General features: G+C 36.1%; 1 protein-coding gene across 1 annotated transcript in view; it reads left to right on the top strand.

Annotated features, from left to right (window-relative positions):
• The first annotated feature begins 6,622 nt into the window (after positions 1-6,622).
• The window catches only part of CycD (cyclin D), a 53,192-nt gene continuing 39,196 nt past the window's right edge, over positions 6,623-20,618 (top strand). The window contains exon 1 of the mRNA XM_089104970.1: positions 6,623-6,859. Within this exon, the coding sequence (XP_088961096.1) occupies positions 6,647-6,859 (213 nt within the window). The 5' untranslated portion in view covers positions 6,623-6,646. The remainder of the gene's footprint in view (positions 6,860-20,618) is intronic.

Below are 20,618 nucleotides of genomic sequence, written 5' to 3'. Positions count from 1 at the left end.
TCTCCCCACTAGTCGAAATTAGAAATTCACTTGACCCTTAAATACTCCTTCAAAGTTTCAAATACTTTATCCCCCCTCCCAAGTATTTGGACACTTTGAAGTCAGAAAACAATTCTTTCTTCCCAGTATAAAGTAAATGTAATGTTTCATTTAAATGTTTTTTCATAGTGTTAAATGTTGTTGTTTTTTTCAATGACCGTGTTTCCAAGTATTAAATACTATTGTTAGGTTAATGCAGTGTTTCATTTAAGTGTTTTATAATGATCGCTGATCAAAGTTTATGTTATTTATACACGGGCGGTATTTTCTGCGGGGGGGGGGGGTATTTTACGGGTGGTTATTTTCCGAGGGGAAGGTATTTTCCATGGGGGGATATTTTACGCGGGGGTATTTTCCGCGGGGTAATCTCCGGGGGGGGGGGGTAAACGCCGACCACCTCTTTTTGGACACCTAGGATCAAATATATCCCCATTACCAATAATACAAACTGTATTTAAACAATGACCAGCTTGCACAACTTACAGCCCCTGTCTTAGGGGCTGTGGGGGGAGCGTCTCGTCATCCCTGGAGGGATAGTTATTTGATCTTTTGACTATTTTGAACCAAAAGTTTCTATAAAAGTTTTGTACAAATCCGATTCAATAGGGAATACCCTTAAATACAGGGCAAAAATAGTGGGGGGGGGGTTCCTCCCTCGCTGCTAGGTTTTGAAAATTGCCATTTTCATTTTAAAAACAAAAAACACGCCCCCTTCTACATTTTCGAAAAAACACATTTTGTTGTATCTTTATTTTTTTTAAATAAAGAAAAATCCTACCCCCCCCCTAAGTAAATTAACATCCCTGCTTACATTATTGTCCAACGCCAAGGAAAATCAGAAAAAAATTAGCACAATATCCATTGAGCAGTTTTTTTTTCTGTAACCACCATCCCCCCCGAACAAAATCCTGGATACGACGTGGATTGCACCCACACAAAAGAATATTCCTTTAGTAAAAAAAAAAGACATTATGTTATCAGTCACGGCTCATCAGAGAAAAGCCTATATGTATTTCGAGCCTTGCAACCCCAAAGATTGAACAAATGAAAAGTAACTGTATGCAAATTTTATATTTTGTGGGGGAGGGGCTAATAACGCCCCATGCGGACACCCATGTATCAAAGTCTAAAATAACAAATCCAGGATTGGCGATATACGAGGCAGAACCGGGGGTAGAAATTGAGGGCTGCTATAGTCTTCATCTCCAGTTCACAATCCTCGACAACTTGCTTGAAATTACTCTTTGTGATACGGAAATGGATATTTTTTCAGAGAATTACGTCAAACTGGACTCGCTTCTATTGAATGTATTATTTTGCAGTGATTTGAATTCAAAGGCATGTGCAATATTGCTCCCCTGGGATCCTTAATGTGACCTCACAAGCAAATTTTTATAAATAATTCCCTTTGTGTATAGATTATTTTCCCTTGAGGTTCAATAGCAAGTAATCATAATGTTAATACTCTTATTATAAGATGTCGATAGAAATAGCATAATTACTGGCATAATTACCTTAATTCGAGACATAGCAGGCACGTAAGGATGTTTGTTTGGTACCTATCTGTTATAGCGCCGACACTCAAGAAGTGACGTTAGGTTAATTCTAATGAAATACACCTACATATGATGAGAATACAATACTTTAGTAACAATTTGGGCTATATATTTGCACATTAGGGGGTGCGGGGGCGGTAAAGTATGGTGGGTCTGCATGCAAAATGTGTTAGGTACAATTATGAAGTAAGAATTGTTTTCTAACTTCACACTGTCCAAGTGCTTTACCCCCACCCCCTAATGTGGAAATAAATAGCCTAAATTATATATTATCCATCTATTCAGTCATTTGTTTTAGTCCTGTCTCACGCTAAACTGAAAGAAACTAACGAAAGAAACTAGTTCTACAGTGCGTCAATGGATTAAGAACTTGAGTGTCGGCACTGTAACAGATTAGTACCGTTTTTTTTCCTTGGGGTGGGGGAGAGACTTGAATAAATTCAAGAAACTAGTAAAAATTCAGCCAACGATAAATAATTCAAAGAATAAATCATGAAAATGCGGAGATTTTGGCAATAGGAGTGCATTTTCCAGGGTTTAACTCTGTGCAGGGCCGTGCCCAGAGGGAGGGGGGGGGTTTACTCCCCCTCCCCGAAATGTTTTTCTGACTCGTAAAAACGTAACAAAAATGAATATAAACAAACTTTGTATGATTTTTCCAGGTTTTTCGTGTAAATCCCCCCCTAAAAATAAAAAAAAATGTAAAACCTCCTTCGAAAAAAATTTGTACCTGTCTGACTGGCTGTATTTCATTTCAAACAGTAAGCTGTGCAAAAAAAAAAATGGTTCTATCCCGCTATCTAGGGCAATAATCAGTGAAAGGTTGAGATGGCTTGGACACCTTCAACGGATGAGGGATGACAGATGGATGGATGACCAGGATGACAGATTCACCTTTTTTTTATTTAATTTTTCATTTTGTTATTTTCTTTCCTCTCTGAGTTTCATTTGACAGATGCCCTTTTCGGCAAGGCGAAAAGCAAGTAATGGCAGGATTGTCTTTTTCCGGCTAACCATCTAGGGCCAAGCAAAAGACAGGTCGCCCCTGAAATGAGTGGGATGAGGTCGTAAGGAAGGATTTAAGGGAAATTTGAAGTTATTGGGATGGTTTAAAGAGGCAATTTTTAAATATATTGGGATGGAGGAAGACTGTGTGCAGCCATGTTGTCCTCAGATGTCTTGATGCTGCATTGAGTTGTTAGTAGTAGTAGCAAACATAAATACAACAGGAAATATGGATAATCCAAACGAATTCACTATGGAAAACAGCCTAAAACTACTCAGACAAACACGGCAGACAAGGCATTCAAACTAATTCAAACAAACTATTTTCGGTAATTTCTGTGCCAAAATAATCACTTTATATTTCCTTTGTAAATGGTCCAAAGCAAATAGACAACTTTTGATTACTTTTATGCAAGCTCGAATCTTCAGGCTGTTCGGACTTGATTTTGTGGGGCTATGAAACTAAACAGAATTTTATTCGCCCCCTTGACGAAATTTATTTTTGACAGATTTTTAACTATCAAAATGTAGCTAAGAAACGTAAAATTTGCAGAAATAGAAAGATTTTGGTTTTCCCCTAGCTTCCCTTTTATGAATGATTTGCTGTGAGATGGTATCTTTAGAACCAATTGGAAACCAGTGGGGGGGGGGCGTCAACATTCGGACAAATTGAATCTATTGCCAAAATTTATGTTTTTTGTGATATTTTCTGCATTTTATTAAATAAGGGAATGCCTAGAAGGGCTTACGCCCCACCTTGTGTGATTCTGATTTCAACAAATTGCAACAAATGCACCTTTCTATCATTAGTGAATTTACTGAATAAATTACTGAATTTATGTTCAGACCTTTTTGTTCTATATTGAGTTTTTATATTTAGCACTATATTGTGTTACAAAAAAAAACAAAAAAAACCCTTTAAATCCCATGGATTCTCTCTAAAACGTTTGAAGAATTTCCTTCAATTTCCTCTGTTTTAACGGGTTTGGACCCCTTCTCCTGAAATAATTTCACAAGTATGTATTTAGAAAGGAAAGTGGATAATATTCGAGCAATCCGAAACTGGAATCACAATAAATCAGATTGATTTAGACAAAGGGATTTAGTTGTCAATTTTGTGTCTAAAATTTTTCTGGTCTATATTAGCGTTACTAGGCGCATGGCTTTTATTTTTAGTAGGCTGTTTTCGAGAGAATAACGAAGAACGCACGGTAATAACGAAGATTGAAGTCCAGTTAGCCTTTTAGTTTCAGATGTTTTGTTGACATGCACCACGACATGTGTGACATGTGTAGCACCATGACGCATGACACTGTGCTGCGTTGACGGTGCACCACGCAGTGGCGTTAATTATTGAACTTTTAGGGGGAAGAAGCAAAATGTATGTTTTTATTGTCGTTTTTTTTGTCGTTGTCGGAGGGATTTGTCGTTTTTCAATTTGTTAAACAGAAATACCAAAAAAAATGTGTTTGCAATTAAAAATTCCCAAAAGAATGTGTGTCAAAATCTAGGAAGTCACAACTGGGCCGTATCCAGGATTTTTGTTAAGGGGGGTATTTTTTCTGTTTTTTTTTATTTTAAAATCGCATCAAAAATTTGTTTATATGCATTTGTGTTACGTGTTTACGAGTCGGAAAGACATTTCGGGGGGAAGGGGTTCAAACCCCCAAACCCCCTTGATACAGCCTTGGGTCACAGGCCCCCTGTCCCCCGATTGAATACCCTGGCACAAGATTAGATGAATAGTGTTATTTTGACTGCAGAAATCATGGTTTTTTCGTTTATTTTGCACAAAATGTTCCTAGAAATACACCCGCAGCACAAGATTGTAAAATACCGCAAGTCCTTTTACCCAATTTAATCAATAAATCTAATACACTCACCAAATCTTCGTTTTAAGGAATCAACAGATGGCTCTGATTGAACTATACTCTCATAGCGATCATTCCAGTTCGACCAGCATTTCCATGTCGGGCTTATAACAATTTAATTTGGCTAATAAAATTTTTAAAAGTCAGTGGGATTGGCTAAAAAAGTCAATAAAGACTATCTCAGTTAAAAGAGAATAGTCAATATTAACCTAAATTGGGGCAATTATTGACGCCAAAAGGGGCCATATAATCAAAGAAAATTTAGCAACCTGAAAATGGGTATAGGATGCACGCCGCTGTTTCCAATGTTTTTAACGTCTTTTGAGGATACTGTTAATCTTAGTTGCTACTCGGAATCTTGTTTTGTTTGGGTTTCGGTCTATTGTGTTGTATTCAAATACATGGTTTAGTTTAAATTTATCTGGTCAATCTGTGTCTATTCCAAGGAAGAAGAAGAAGGAAAAAACAATTTCAGAAGGTAATAACAAAAAATACAAATTGTAAGCATATAAAGGCCAAATATTTACAACATATATTTAATAAATGCAAGATGGGTGGGTACGTAAACCATGAAAGGGGGCTTTTGAGCTCCTCCCCCTCGATCCCAAACAGCAAAACTCTCTTAGGCCGATTCAGCCTTTATTTGTGGTTGGACCTATGTGCCATCACAAGGCATATATGCAGGAGGGTGAGGAATTTCAGACCCCCTGGAATTCATTCATCAGACCCCCTGGAATTCATATCCCCTGGAATTCCAAGGTGTTTGCGATATTTACCCTAAATTTATTACAATATCCCATATGAAGAACCCTCACGAGCATACATAGTAACTAAAAAGTGCACGCTCAATGCATTTGCTCCCCTCCCAGACAGTGGTGGATCTGGACTCTCTTGCGCCTCTGCCCCCCCCCCCCCCGTCTCCCAAACATTTTCTGGCCAAATGAAAAAAAATTGTTTATTAAAAAAATCAGTTTACGGTTTAATTAATAGTTTATTACTTAAAGTCTTGTGTTTATACCGACCACCGGTTTCTCTGTGTATGCTCGGAGGTAATCAGCTTAGCCTGAGTGACATAAACTACTATGCAGGTATATTTTAATTATATATTTAATCGATAGAATTGGTTAAGTTAGGTATTTATGTAATGCGTTCTGGGCGGCCTGCTTTCTATAATTCTCTCTTGTAGTTTCCATAATTTAGTTACTAAAGTATTGTATTTTTATCATATTTTGGTATATTTTATTATGAATAATCTAACTTCACTTCTTGAGTGTGGTAGGTATAATTCAGAAGTACCTTAATTATTATTAACTATTTTAATTTAACTACTTTAATGATTATTATTTTTTCATTTGTTTGTTTAATTATTTCTTACCTTTTAATATATTTTATTAATTAATTAATGATTTATCAACTGTTTTCATTTATTAACTGCGCCCTCTGCTTTATTTTAATAAAATTTCAAATTACAAAATAATTATAATCGCTAGATTATTTATTTGGAATTTTACGCCCTAAAATTTCGGTGCCCGGGGCGAGTGCCCCCTCCGTCCCTCCAAACTGTAGCTGTTATCAGAAGACAACCCTCTCCACGACACAAACAATAAAAATAAAGTTTAGAGAGGAATTTTAGAGATAGCGATAGCGATAGAGATAGCGTAGAAGAAACCAATCTTCAGCAATATATATAATTGAGTAGAATAAATATAAAATTAAATTTGCAACAAAAACAAGTGAACCCAAAATATTTATAAAATTTCTCGTTTAATTATAGTACTTACTGTTTGCATAATGGGAAAGCAATGTAGCCTTCGTCGTTATTTTTTCCCTCCCCCACTCTCTGTTGAAAGTTTCTTGATAGGCCGGTTCTTCCTCCCAAATTGACATAATTAAAAGTGGGACCACCAGTTCCAGTTTCGGAGATTTTTTTACATGGTAATTGAGATTAAGTTTTTACTACATACTGTCAATAATCTAAGGTTAAACAGTTTAGTTTTTTTACTTAGCTTTCTTTTAAAAAATATTTACAATATTTTTCCCGTTCTAATGCTCCTCTGCGCAATGGGCGGAGTTGTGCGCTCTCTTGGCGACATTCAAAGGGGAAAAAAACTGCTCCATGCACGTTTTAGTGTTACAGCTGCGTTGCGAGTAGAGGGTCTACTAAAACTGCCCGAAATGTCACAAAAATGTGAATTATTATGTGCAGAAAAATGCGACGACTCAACACCCATCGCGCCTTTTGACCCAGCGATGATTTCGGATTCCTGGATTTTGAAAAATTTATTAAAATTGGAATTAAAGTCAGTGAATTGTGATTATTTTCGGACTGGGATTCAACCTGAATTAGAGCCTAAAATGAGGAAGGTTCTGACGAAGTGGATGTTTGAGGTGAGGTCACCTTTGTCCGGATTTCGCTATTTTTTCGGCTCAAAATTTTGGATTTTTGCTAGCTTTTGCCAATTGCTTTCTGGCACCTTTCCAACTTGAAAATTTAGTAGAAAACAGTATATATAGTAAATCTATACACTTTAATTTCCACTAAAATTTGTAAATTTAAGCAGTCAATCGAATATTCTTAATATTTAATTATAAACCAATTCATAATTTACTTGTTAATTACACCTTTTTGCAGGCTTTTTGTTCCATCTTTTAAATAAGCTTCATAATGTTAATATCGATATAGGCCTAATGTAATAGTTATTAATGACTCATTGCTTAATATTAGAATTCAATAACTCAAGAAAGATTATAACAAAATAATAATAAAAGTGCGGTTTGCAAAGGTCCGCCTTGAGATTCTAGATCTCAGTAGCCTTCCACGCTTTAAGTTTGAACCCTCTTTCCAACGGATGGGTCCGAACGATGGAGCAAGCTTGAAAAAATGGTAGGTCCACTTTGTTTTTTTCGTTTTGCTTTATTTTGATTGTAAGTTCAGTCATGTCTACAGTAGGGCCGTTTTTTGCTCTAAGATCTTTCATCTTTCTGCAAAGATCATCGTTTTATCAACTCATGTTTGTTCTAAGATCTTACAGCTCACTGATGTTAGCAAAAAGCGAAAAAGATGCCATCTTCCTGCCATATAGAACAATGATGAGAGAACTTTGATGATATACTCATCATTGTTCTCAGACCGCTGATCAGAGCAGAATGATGAAAGACGTTTGCATAAAAACGAAAAAATGTAAGATCTTAGTTGAAGGTTTTCACTTTTTAAGCGTTTTCTGACAAAAGATGTAAGATCTTAGCACATTGATGAGTGAAAAAAGGCCCTAGTGGAGGAAGGGATGCAGAGATGTTTCCTTGAGGCCAGGGTAATCACTCCCAAAAGAATTTGAAAAATATAGTTTTAAGTATGGGCCACTGTTTGGTCTTTTTGGGGTGGCTGGGGCTTGTCATAATAAAAATGTCATATGTCACAATAAAATCTGGTTCTACTGTACTTTAAGTAAAAAATTAGGAGTTGGGTAGGCTAGATTCCTCTGAAACGTATTGGAACCCAACCTCCAAAAGAGCGATGGGGGGGGGTGGCTCTGACCCGATTCCCACTAATTTTATTGCTTATGTGTAGACAACTATGGTTTCACTCAAGCCTGCATACAGGATCCTCTCTCTTCTTGGAACTGGTCCAAAGGACCTGAAAAAAAATAGAACAAAATCGTTGCCTGCTAATGTAGTTTTCCTTTTTTGACCCCCTACCAACTCGGAAAACTACCCCACCCCCTCTGCTAAGGGCTAAACCTGTGTGCATCATTGTTTTTGGTAGGCTAGGCTATATAGCCTAACTGAATCTAGTAGCTAGGTAGCCTTTTTAGTGTAGTATAAGTGATTTCATCCTTTTTGATGAAATTATTAATTCTGATCGTTTTTACATACATCCAAAAAATTACGTTGTGCAATCAAATAGAATCTCTGATAATAATTTAACTGGAAAGCGATTAGCCTTTAAGAGTGCTTTACATAAAAAGAAATTGTAAAATGCCATTTAGACTTGTATTTTTTATTCAGTTACCCTTTCACTGTTACTGGGAAAGGGTCGTCCAATTTTAGTTTTGTATTTTTGTTTTAAGGTTTGGTTTTTTATATTTTTATCAGTTTTATTCTGCACTGAGGACGGTCAAGTGGAGGTCTTGACCGAAGTATTTGCATAATTTTTCCACTGGCTGCTAATTGTCCTCGTTTTCTTCACGATTTTATGTTTTATATATATAAATATATATATATAGTATTTGCCTGCTTTCCGAGTTTTACTCCCCCTCCTCTTGAGGTAAATTCCAGCACGTGTTTGAGCCAACGGAACAGGAACAGGATACATATTGTATCTAGAGATGCATTTATTTTTTTCACCTCTGACCCCGCCTTCTTTGCCTCTAGCATCGACTGAAACTGGAGGGTTTTCGTCCCTTAAAAATAAAATTGTGCAATATTTGCAACATCCACTTTTCTAGCGGGAAGATCCCCCCAACCTTGTCCTGGATATTTTTAAATATTTACCTCTGCCCTAGAAATGTTTTTTTTTTTATAAAGACTCTTCCCCACTTTAGTAAAACTTCCTAACACAATTTAATAAAATTGTCATTCAAAAGTCGAAAAATTGACCAGAAATTAGAGTCAACTGGCGGCCTCAGCTGGGTACCCTGGACTTTTGTTGAAACCCCAACTTTAGAAATAGCAAATATTTTCGGTTATTTTAAGCTTGTGAAGTGCATTCTTCCTCTTTATTCTATACTCGTACTTGAAAATACTTGCAAAATTTGAAATTAATATATATTCTCTCTTGCTAATTGTCGGTTACCTGAAAAGTATTCAGACACAAAAAAAAAGAAATTTGCCAGACTACATGATTCAATTTGGCAAGCTTTAGATTTTCTCACAACTATGTAGCTGTACTAGACTTTATATTGGATTGAAGCCAAAGTTTGCAATCGAAAAGGACTTAAATATTTTCCGAATTTGCTGATTTAGTAAAGTGGCTTATGATTATTATGGATTTTCTGGTTTACATGATTCTTTGATACGATGATATATCCAGGTTAAAAGGTTGGGTGTTATGTCATTTCGTGCGCGTTGGAGACACGAACATAGGTCCCGAAAGTAAGAGGAATAAGGATCGGTGTCTTAAAACTGTTTAGGCTATATCCATGCACAGTGCGTAACCTTTTGACTGTTGTCAACCTTTTGGAGGTGGTTCAGATGCCTATCCTTTTATAAATGGGATGTAGAATTGTCGCGCATCCAGGATATTGAGAGGAGGGGTAAAATGTTAATGAACCTTTGTTTGTTCGGCATATATTCATATTTGTATATTCATTTTTTCCTTACTCCGTCAGTTGTGTGTTTTTGTACATTATGATGGGCAATACAAATTTTGGTACTTGCGTGTTATAGCGACCACACCAAAGAAGTGAAGTGGGGTTAATCATAATGAAGAATACCAAAACATGATGAAAATAAAATACTCTAGTAACAAAATTATGGGGACTACAACAGAGAATTATGGAAAGCAGGCCGCCCAGAACGCATCATATTGAATGGCACTTGTGCATAATATGGTACCCACAAAAGAAGTTTGGTTGATGCTAATGAAAAAAAAAAAATAGGATGAATATATAATAGTTTAGAAACAAATTTGGGCTATATATTTGCGCGTTAGGTGGGGGGGGGGGTAAAGCAGAACATATATTAAATACGTAACCTAACCTAGGTACCTAACCTAACCTTAAATGCAATGACAATCCACGGTTTGCGATCCAATTCTGTATTGACAGATACCCGTTTCACTTGTTTTCCTTTAGCAGCTTCGCTGTACAATATATCGCGTGGGTACCAGATAATTAGCAAGTACCCTTTTATTGTCATAAGTGTAAATTCCTGCGTATTATATGGTACATAATCGAGAAGTGAAGTTGTGTTAATCCTAATGAAATATTCGAAAATATGATGAAAATACAACACTTCAGAAACAAAATTACGAAAACTGCAGCAAAGAATTATGGTAGGGGGGCCGCAAAGAACGCATTATATTAAATACAAAACCTAACCCAACCAAAATACCATCTCTATATATAAAATATTAAATAAAAGATTTACATATAACGTAGTTTTCAACTGAGCCTAAGCTAATTTTCTTCAAATACTGATAGGTATAAACCAGTTATTTTCTGATCTGTAGATCCAAATTCTCGAGTGTTTTCCATATATTACACAAGTGTCAATTTTTTAATGCGACTAATCCTTTTAAAACTAAAAAATAATAGGGCTTAAATGTGTTTTTTAGTCACTAAACTCCCTGAAAAAAAATCTGTTGCACATCACTCTCAAAATACGAGTAGAAATTCTACGCATCCACAGTCTAGACATTACGTACTTAACGGTCAGACCCCCTGTATGTAAATAATAGACAGTAAGATCATTTCTCTTGAACGTGAAACTTGGCTTCACCTTTGTAACACTAAATTTAAAGAATCAAGTTTTAAATTAATTTATTCCAATACATATTTAAAAATCGGTAATTACTAGTGCAATGTAATTATTAGATGTTTTTAGAAATTAAAAGTAGCCTAGGTTTCTAAGTCTCGAGTTGGCTTCAAAGGCAAGAGAAAGTTTCCGCAAAAATACGTGTTTCAGGGTAATATACACTGGACCGCTGATGGCAGATCGTATAAATATATGGGCGGAACTTTTATAATCGGCCAAGCTTGTAGTAGCCAAACATCACTGAGCCGTGATCTTACTGTCTATTATTTGTATACAGTAGTCAGACCTTAGGCGAAGGGTACGTAGTGAGAAGCCGAATCATTCGAAGCATGAAAAAACATTAACCTTCAACGACAGTCATTCAATTTAGTAATTTGCTACTTTCTTAAGAATGTAACTAGAAAATTGTATAATAATAATTAAGATAATAATAACAATTATAATGATTAAATAACAATAATTAGAATAGCAATTTAAATTTTTGTACTTCCATGTTATAGCGATCACACTCAGGTTGTTTTATCTGACTAAAACCGGTTTCCCTCTGCAGTCGGAGGTAATTAGCTTATTCTCAGTGAGATAAACTACCGTGCAGGTATATTTTAATTAAATATTTAATATATAAAGTTGGTTAGGTTATATATTTAATAGGTACTTGTTCACTATCTGGTACCCACCGCTATAACTGTATCAAGGAAACCTGACACGAAACCCGCCAAACGGGTATTTGTAATAGAGAAATGGAATACAAAGCGTTGTTTTCATTGCGTTTACAATATTTAAACTATTGTTTTGGGGGGTTTAGGGGGGAAAAGGTACCTAGGTTAGGTTACGCATTTAATATATCCTATGCTTTACCCCCACCCCCCTGATGTGCAAATATATAGCCCAGATTTGTTTCTAAACTATTATATTTTCATCGTATTTTGTTTTATTTCATTAGCATTAACCAAACTTGACTTCTTGCGTGGGTACCAGCTAATTGACAAGTACCAATAAAAATATCCCGAATTGCATATATGAAATAGTAAGTGCACATTATTCCCACCGTTAGAGAGCACCAAAGGATCTCTTGCGGCAGGGATATTTTTGAAACTGCCAAAAAGATTTTGGGCCTGAATTGTAAAAATAAGTGTAAGTGTTTGTTTGTGCAATGTTTTTTTTTTTGGGACAGATATCATATTCCCCCTGCGTAGATGCCTGGAGCCACCGTTTCCTGTATGGCTAGAAGCACCAAAAACCAGAATTAGGAAAATAATCGTGACCGGTGCGAACAGCGGTCTTTAGGCCCAAGGCAATGGAATGTCAAGATTTTGCTATTCTCTCGCAATTTCTTATATCTTTACATAATTGGCCTGATTTTTTTTTTAATTGGCCCCTCCCACGACACAAACTTGTTTGTGCCTGTCTAAATTTTGGTATATCTATGTCACATTTTTACCATCCCTTGTTTGTTTAACTAAAGTAATAAGGAAAAATTCCTCTCCTGACCTTTGTGGCTCCGAATAATGTGTTCATAACTGTGCACTTATGCTCCACCGATGATGCTATTTCGGTAATGATCAAATAACAATGACAGCAATTGTTAAGTTATGTCCATTGTTTAGCACTCGAAAGGGCAGAACGCGCGATGATTCTAAAAACAGGGAAAACATTCCTATTTACTTAAGCATATATTATGCAGGAATTTATTGTGTGAGTGCCGTGTGATTTTAAAATACACAAATATCTGAAAAAATAGGGTAAGTAAGCGTACGTGCCTGGTAAAAATTTTAAGTTTGGCCAGAGCCTTGGAACTAAGTATGGTTTAATCAAAATCTTAGACATGTTACGCTATTTTTAGAAAGACCTGGCAACTAGGCTAAAATTTAATCAAGTAGCCTATTTACCACTTTGGTACCCCTCTTTCCTATCTGCTTTGTACCCTTGGGTCGACATCTAAAACTTTACCTAATTAAAAATCTAAAACTACTTTACCTTAATTAATATGATTAAGTTAATATGATTTTAGTTAAGCTACTATGATTAAGCTAATAAGTTTTATGATTAATATGATTTTAGTTAAGCTAATATGATTAAGTTATACTTAATCATAGGTGCACATTGGTAGATTGAAAACCCAGAGAGGATTCTAACAGGGGATTCACATACCCAACAAGTTCGTTTTCTTGAAAAGAGTTTTTCATATTTTGCTGAGGTTTCATCTTAGCAGGAATTCCGCCATTTTTCTCTTCGAGAATTGACGTACACAAAGTGGTGCGTGGCAAGCGTGGCGGAACTGTGTGGCACACTTGACTTTCTGGGATGTACACCAAGTGGCGGAAAGTGGGTGGCCCCTCATCTTCTCCTCTCCTCATTGGGAGTGTCTGTTTCTATTGAAAACATTTCGTGCTCAAAATCTATTCCTCCGCAAGCCTTGTCGGGAAAAAAGGAAAATATATTATCTTCTTGTTTGGATTAATATGGAGATACTTTCACATAAGGGCCGTTTTTTCACTCATCAATGTGCTAAGATCTTACATCTTTTGTCAGAAAACGCTTAAAAGTTAAATCTTTGAACAAAGATCTTACAACTTTGGTCGTTTTTGTGCAAACGTCTTTTATCATTCTGCTCTGATCAGCGGTCTGAGAACAATGATGAGTAGATCATCAAAGTTCTCTCATTATTGTTCTATATGGCAGAACAGTGGCGGTCTTCACACATTTTGCTAACATCAGTGAGCTTTAAGATCTTAGAACAAAGATGAGTTAAAAACGATAATCTCTGCAGAAAGATGTAAGATCTTAGTGCTAAAAAACAGGCCTCTAGTCTCAACACCGGAATCCAATTCCGAGTCCCGTAGCGGATTGCTGCAGCTGAGCTCAAAATCCAGGTGTCGATTAACAAGCAGAGGTCAATCCTACTGCACCACTGTTGGCCAAATATATTACTACAGCGGGGTAAATCCTGTTCACCTTACTACTAAAAAATGGTCGCAGCACCAAGCCGCCTGAGGCCAACAGAGCTACACCCGCTCCTCCTCTATCCTAATCTATACAAAGCATCCGTCTTTTCACCCTCCCAAGAAGTTCGATTTCCCTTAGGTCTGCTTACGACGTCCTCTTACCCCATCGGAACGACCTGCTTTTATTTGACCATATATTGCTGGTTGACAACACTGTACATAAATATAATATAATAGGATCGAGATGCAAGTGCTCCGGAGAACATTTAAACAAGTATAAACATAAGCGACATTCGATTTTTCACGGGTAGACAAGTCAGATTTCTCTTGAACGCGAAACTTGGCTTCACCTTTGTAATACTAAATTTTAAAGAATGTAATTTTAAATCAATTTATTCCAATATATATATATATATATATATATATATATATATATATATATATATATATATATATATATATATATATATATATATATATATATATATATATGTATAAATCGGTAATTAGTAGTGCAATGTTATTATTAGACGATTTATAAATTACAAGTTGGTTTCGAAGACTCGAGTTGGTTTCAAAGGCATTTTGAGAAATGTTCTGCGAAATGCGTGTTCCAGGGTAGCCTAATATACACTGGGTCTGACCGTTAAGTACGTAATGTCTAGACTGTGGATGCGTAGAATTTCTACTCGTATTTTGAGAGTGATGTGCAACAGATTTTTTTCAGGGAGTTTAGTGACTAAAAAACACATTTATACACTAATATACTAATATACCGCTGATGGCAGATTAAATGGGAGGAGCTGTTTGTACGCGCCGAGAAGTGATCTTACTGTATATTATTTATATACAGTGGTTGACAAGGACGATCTTTGACAATCTGTCATCCTTCAACCGCAGAACGTGCCCTAGATATCTTAAATATTTCTCTACTTATTTGTCCATTATCTCTCCTTTCCCCTAGAAAGGGGGATTGAACCACTTTTTTCGTACAGCTTACTTTTTGAAACATAGTCAATAAGACGGGTAAGCTATCCAAAACAATGCGTAAACAATAGCTCTGGGAAACATTTCAACAAATGATCTGTCTTTCAGCGTCTGCCCACGCTTCATAGCCGTCTTTGACCATTGTCCTCACTATAGCTTCCAATATTCTTTATTGAATATTCTGTAGCTTCAATATTCTATTCACCATCGTAATCTTAAATACTTTAAATGCCGAAAATTTAACACTTATCCCCTTGGCAGGTTTGGACCTGGATGCGCATCAGCCTATCTTGATGATTTTTTGCATGTCCATGTGAATTATAGCGAGGTGTTACACTTAAAAAAAAGAATAAAAGAAACATTGAATATAATCGGAGTCAACAACTTTTGGCAGCTAAACCAAATACTAGTGGTTATAGTAAACTCATTATTGGGACAAATCCAATACCCGCAGATGGGTAGTTTTTGAAATATGTTCAAGGAAATAAACCATGCCATCCGTCCCTTTAAATTTAAAACCGCAAAAATATATTTAAAGATTTCCACTTGAGAAACTCCAATGAATGCTTTTAAAAGGACAATTGTAGTAAATAAGAGTTTAATAATATCCTGGATTAGTTGCCTATTCAATGTTGCTCCGAAAAAAGCTGCTGTAACAGATATACTTTAAAATGAATTATTGACTAATTACAACTTGTGATTGAATCGATTTAAGCCAGTTAATTGAAGTTAAATAGTCGAGAAATATACTTTCTATAGAATCGGCAGTTCCAGATAAATTCCCAGGGATCCGTGGGTTTTTGTTCGGAAAAGGACGTAAAAATCTAAGATTTGCCAAAAAGAACTAAAAACTTTCAAATACTCCTTTGCACAAAGCATGGGTATATACTGCCATAACTTGCTAAGCGTTCCATAAAGGAGTAGTTTTTTGGTACTTGCCGGCTATTGGAAACACCCAAAAAGGGAAGTTAAGTTAATACTAATCAAAAATAATGTTACTTGTTAAGAATCCGATAAACGCGCGAGAATTGTATTGCAAACATCAGTTAGGTATTACCCGGAAATTCATATGGGACACTGTATAAACAAAGGGTTTCTCACTCTGGGAACTATATTTAAACTTTAGTTTTTTGGGGTTTAGGGGGACTAAAAGGTTCCTAGGTTGAGGTAGGTTAGGTTACGTATTTAATATGTGCTATGCTTTACCCCACCCCTAATTTGTAAATGTGTAGCCCAAATTTGTTTCTGAACTACTATATTTTCATTCTATTTTGTTTTAGTTCATTAGAATTAACGGAACTTCACTTCGCGCGTGTTTATGGGATTCTTAGCAAGTGCTAAAATAACAAAACATGATGATAAAATAATACTTCAAACAAAATTATGGAAACCTAATTCTACCTAACGTAACCTAACTTAGCCCCCACCCATCCCCTAATGTGCAAAATTATACAAGTCCAATGCATTGTATGATCCATCACTTGTTTCTGTAGTTATGAAACCGGTTTTCTGAGATGTAACTTAAGCGTAATTCTTGAATGTGTTTCCAATAGCCACAGTATAAAGATATAGCAGTAAGTTTACCGCAGATAATTTCTGGCTCTTCATTCTCGGTGCCAACAAACAGCTCCTCCCACTTATTCTTGCATTAGCGCGTATAAATAGCTCATTTGATCTGCCATCAGCGGTCCAATTACCCTGGAACACGTATTTTGGCAGAAACTTTCTCAAAATGTCTTTTAAACCAACTTGAGACTTCGAAACCTACTTTTAATTCCTAAAAACAACTAATAATAACATTGCACTACTAATTACCGATCATGTATATATTGGAATAAATTAATTTAAAATTTGTTTCTTCAAAATTTAGTGTTCCAACGTTGAAGCCACGTTTTGTGTTTCTACCCGTGAAAAGATCTAATATCGCTTATGTTTCTACGTTATCTGGAGCACTCGCACCTCGGTCCGGGTTTTTATAATGGGTGAGATAGGGAAAGATCATACTGCCTATAATTTATGTACTGTGCCAATAACAGACAAGTACCGATTTTTTTGTAAATATAAATATTGTGCTCAAAATTTTGCATATCCAAAGGACAGTCTGTTAATGCACTTCTTCCAAATCATCGCAGGACCAAACAGCGCATCGCCAGATCAACTGGCCAGTGTTGCATGTCCATCATGTGCTTTCTCCACCCCAATCTATCCAGAGCTTCACTCTTTACTCCCTCCCAAAAAGGTTTTTTATTATTTAAATTTTTATCATGGACTCCCCGCCGTGTTCGAGGACGTCCTGTTCTCGACTGAGAAAGATTGCCAAAAAGCACATTTTTTGTCAACCTGACCTACCCAACCTAGGGTGATAGCCTTATTGAAGTTATGGACATATAGGCAACTAAAGTGCTGGTGGTTTGGTGCAAGGTTGTACCCAGGATTTTTTCGGAGGGGGTTTTGCTAAAAAAAAAATCGGGGGAGGGGGGTTTACACAAAAAAAAAACTCAAAAACGCATACAAAATTTATTTGTATCCATTTTCGTTACGTTTTTACGAGCCAGACAAACATTTTGGGGGGGGGGGGGTCAAACTCCCTACCCCCCCCCCCCCCTCTGGGTACGGTCTTGCTTTCGTGGGATGGGGAGAACAGTTAATTTTCCTCTGGAAGGAGACGCGAAAAATAATTCTTTGGTCACGTTTTTTTCAATTATTTGAAAGTCCTTTAGATCAAACTTTGGGGGAATTTCCCCCCTCTTGTTCATGTCTAGGTATAGGTATATAAGTAATATGTAGCTTTAATTGAATGAAGTAGCTTTATTTATTAGTTCTATTGGTAAAAATGAAACACGGTAATGCTTTAATATTTATCCGATTATCTTTAGAAATAATTGTTTTTGGACTGAAGGGAAATTAGCGTGTCAATAACCTTGCAGATATACAAGATTTAAAGGGTTTCGAGTTTAAATGGATCATGTAAATATACAGGCCTTGCCTTAGTCCATCACATTCATTATTTTTGTTTACACTTTCCCAAGTTACGATAAACAGGTTCCGACTATGGACAAAAACAAATAAATATGAGACAAATAACTTTCAGAGAATGAATGGAATTTCTCACATGTATTATTATTCCATTATTGTTAGCGTACAAATATTAGTGATTTTCCTCTTTGGCGTTGCTTGAAAAGTGCCTGTTAAATACAAATTTTATTTATTTTACTAGCTTTTGCACCACACTAACTTTTATGTAATTTCGTCTACTGAAATTGTACAACGATTTCCTGTTCAATTCAGTTCAAATGCATTCATAGATTTTACCGTACGAGTTAAATCCTAATATAAAAATCTAAATGAAAATCGTGAATATTAGTTGTGTTATTTTATTCGTCTTATTTTCCACTATTGCTTTACATTAGGCGGAAGATACAAGACTCACTTTCACCAAAAATAACTATGAGATATTTGTCAAATTTTGTGCTTTTTTCGTATTGTAGCTCTTTTCACTTTTTTAATACTAATTTTCTTTATTATTTCTTTTGCTTTTAAAATTGAACTAAAATCTGACTTTTAACAAATCAAGCTTAATTCAAGCTTGTTCTTAGTTTTTCTGGTCCTGATCAGGGTTGCCAACTGCCGACTTCTTGAGTGCAAATCAAGCCCAAAAAAGTGTTTTTTGCTCAAAAAGGGTGCAAGTCAAAAAATTTGTACGCAAGCGGTGCACGCACATCCCTCTGAAATAAAAAGTGCATTTTACACGAAAAGTGCAAGTTGGCAACACTGGTCCTGATGGGTAACGCAACATTGCTTGTAGCTTCTTATTCATACCAGTCGTAAATTCGGAAAAACTGAATATTTGGCTTATGATAAAAACTATAGCCACATAGTCTGCAAATTTTCAATAGTAGTATCTTTTCCCTCGAAATACTTTTTGTTTGGTTTTTGTAAGATTTTCGTTAAAATGTCCTACGGTAACTGGAATTTCATTAAAAAAAAGTATTCTTTAAAAGATCATTTCCATGAGTTGTTCAGGGGACTACTTATTTTCCAAAGCTCAATTTTTAATTTTCTTAGCTGTGATCAGTCTTAAGTAAAATACATCAATAAAATAAAGTAATATAAACGTTAACTGCATGAAAAAATATTTCGCCTATAATACTAGAGATTTACCCCAAGATGAGTACGTCCTCGGGGAGAAGGGGCCTGTATTTTGCTATTTTGCCTGAGCTTACTCCCCTCCTACCGGTAAACGATCCCCAGGATAAAATTTAAACATGATTCCTTGCTCATCATAGCGCTAAAGGGCTCACCATAGCGCTCTTTACTGTTATTTTAATTCCAACCAAGCATACTGTTCAAGTTCTTTTTTCTGGTAGTATGCCGGGGGGGGGGGGGTATGGTGTATTTATTGGATAACGAAAGGAATTTATATGAAAAAATATCCTGAGACTTTGTCAAGAGTGGGATTGACATTGAGACTGATTTATTTTTCTCAAAATTGTCCTCATCCCGCTCAAGCAGCATTTCAGGGACGATTGAAGTCCCTGTCCCTGAATGTTGCTTCTACTGACCGGATTCAGTGTCCAGCCCTGCTTTGTATGCTATTTATAAGCAGAGAACTTGTGAGAGTACCAAGTAAAATGTGTACAGAGATTGCGGTGTCTTTAAACGCATGTTATCTTGTTTATTTGTTGATAAGGGAGGTTGAAACAGGAGCATGAATGGAAAAAAATATTCAAAGCGGCGAGGGGAGGGGTGGTCAAGCTGAGCTACTGAAGTCGGTGAGAACTGTTTTATGTAAACAAGTTGCTTTGCAAAAGTCATTTTTCTGCGAAGCTGTCTGTTGCTAACAGTTGATAACAATTGTTATTTGCGTGGATTCACAAACAGACCTTTCAGAATCCAATCTGACCAAGTCTGTTTTTTATTCTGAGGTGTTGGGGGTTTAGCTTCAAAGCGCCATGACCGACGCTTAACGTTGTCTGTTCACAATGAACATACAACATAAAATGTTGTATGTTCACAATGTAAAATTGTTCTAATATGTTCACAATGTTTACAAGGTTTACTAATAGGGATTTACATCCAAAAAGGACAAAGCTTTTTTTGCTACCGGACATTAAATAGTTTATTTTCGAAAGCAGATTTTTGGTACTTGTTAATATTTGTTTTGGTACTTGTCACACCCAAGAAGGGAAGTTAGGTTAATCCTAATGAAATATAACCTTTAGTTTATATAATAATATAATTTGGGCTATATATTCGCATATTAATGTGGGGGGGGGTTAAAGTATTTTGACAGTGCCCCTAACCTAACCAACACCTCCACCCTCTAATGTGCAAATATATAGGCCAAATTATACAAGTCTAATGCATTCTGTCTAAGTCCAATACATTGTATCACCCATCACTTGTCTTTGTAGCTATGAAACCGGTTCTCTGAGATCTAACCTAAACGTAATTCTTGAGTGTGTTCTGTATTAACTAACCCGATTTTTTCTCAATAAATATTTTGGTACTGTTATAACATCAGTAAAACACGCGAGGCATCCAATCGACAAAAGCAAAGATCTGACACTATCTGATGCTGTATAAACAAGTATTCAGGGGTTTCTCACCCTGGGAACTATACTTAAACTAGTTTTTTGGGGTTTAGGGGGGGGCGAAACCCTAGGTTAGGTTACGTATATAATATATGCTATGCTTTACCTTCACCCCCCCCCCCTAATGTGCAAATTTATAGCCCAATT

This window comes from Artemia sp. Qi Xiang Cuo, chromosome 19 (assembly GCF_049724085.1).
Source record: "Artemia sp. Qi Xiang Cuo chromosome 19, ASM4972408v1, whole genome shotgun sequence".
Classification (NCBI taxonomy): Eukaryota; Metazoa; Arthropoda; class Branchiopoda; order Anostraca; family Artemiidae; genus Artemia; species Artemia sp. Qi Xiang Cuo.
This window is presented reverse-complemented; position numbering and strand designations above follow the sequence as displayed.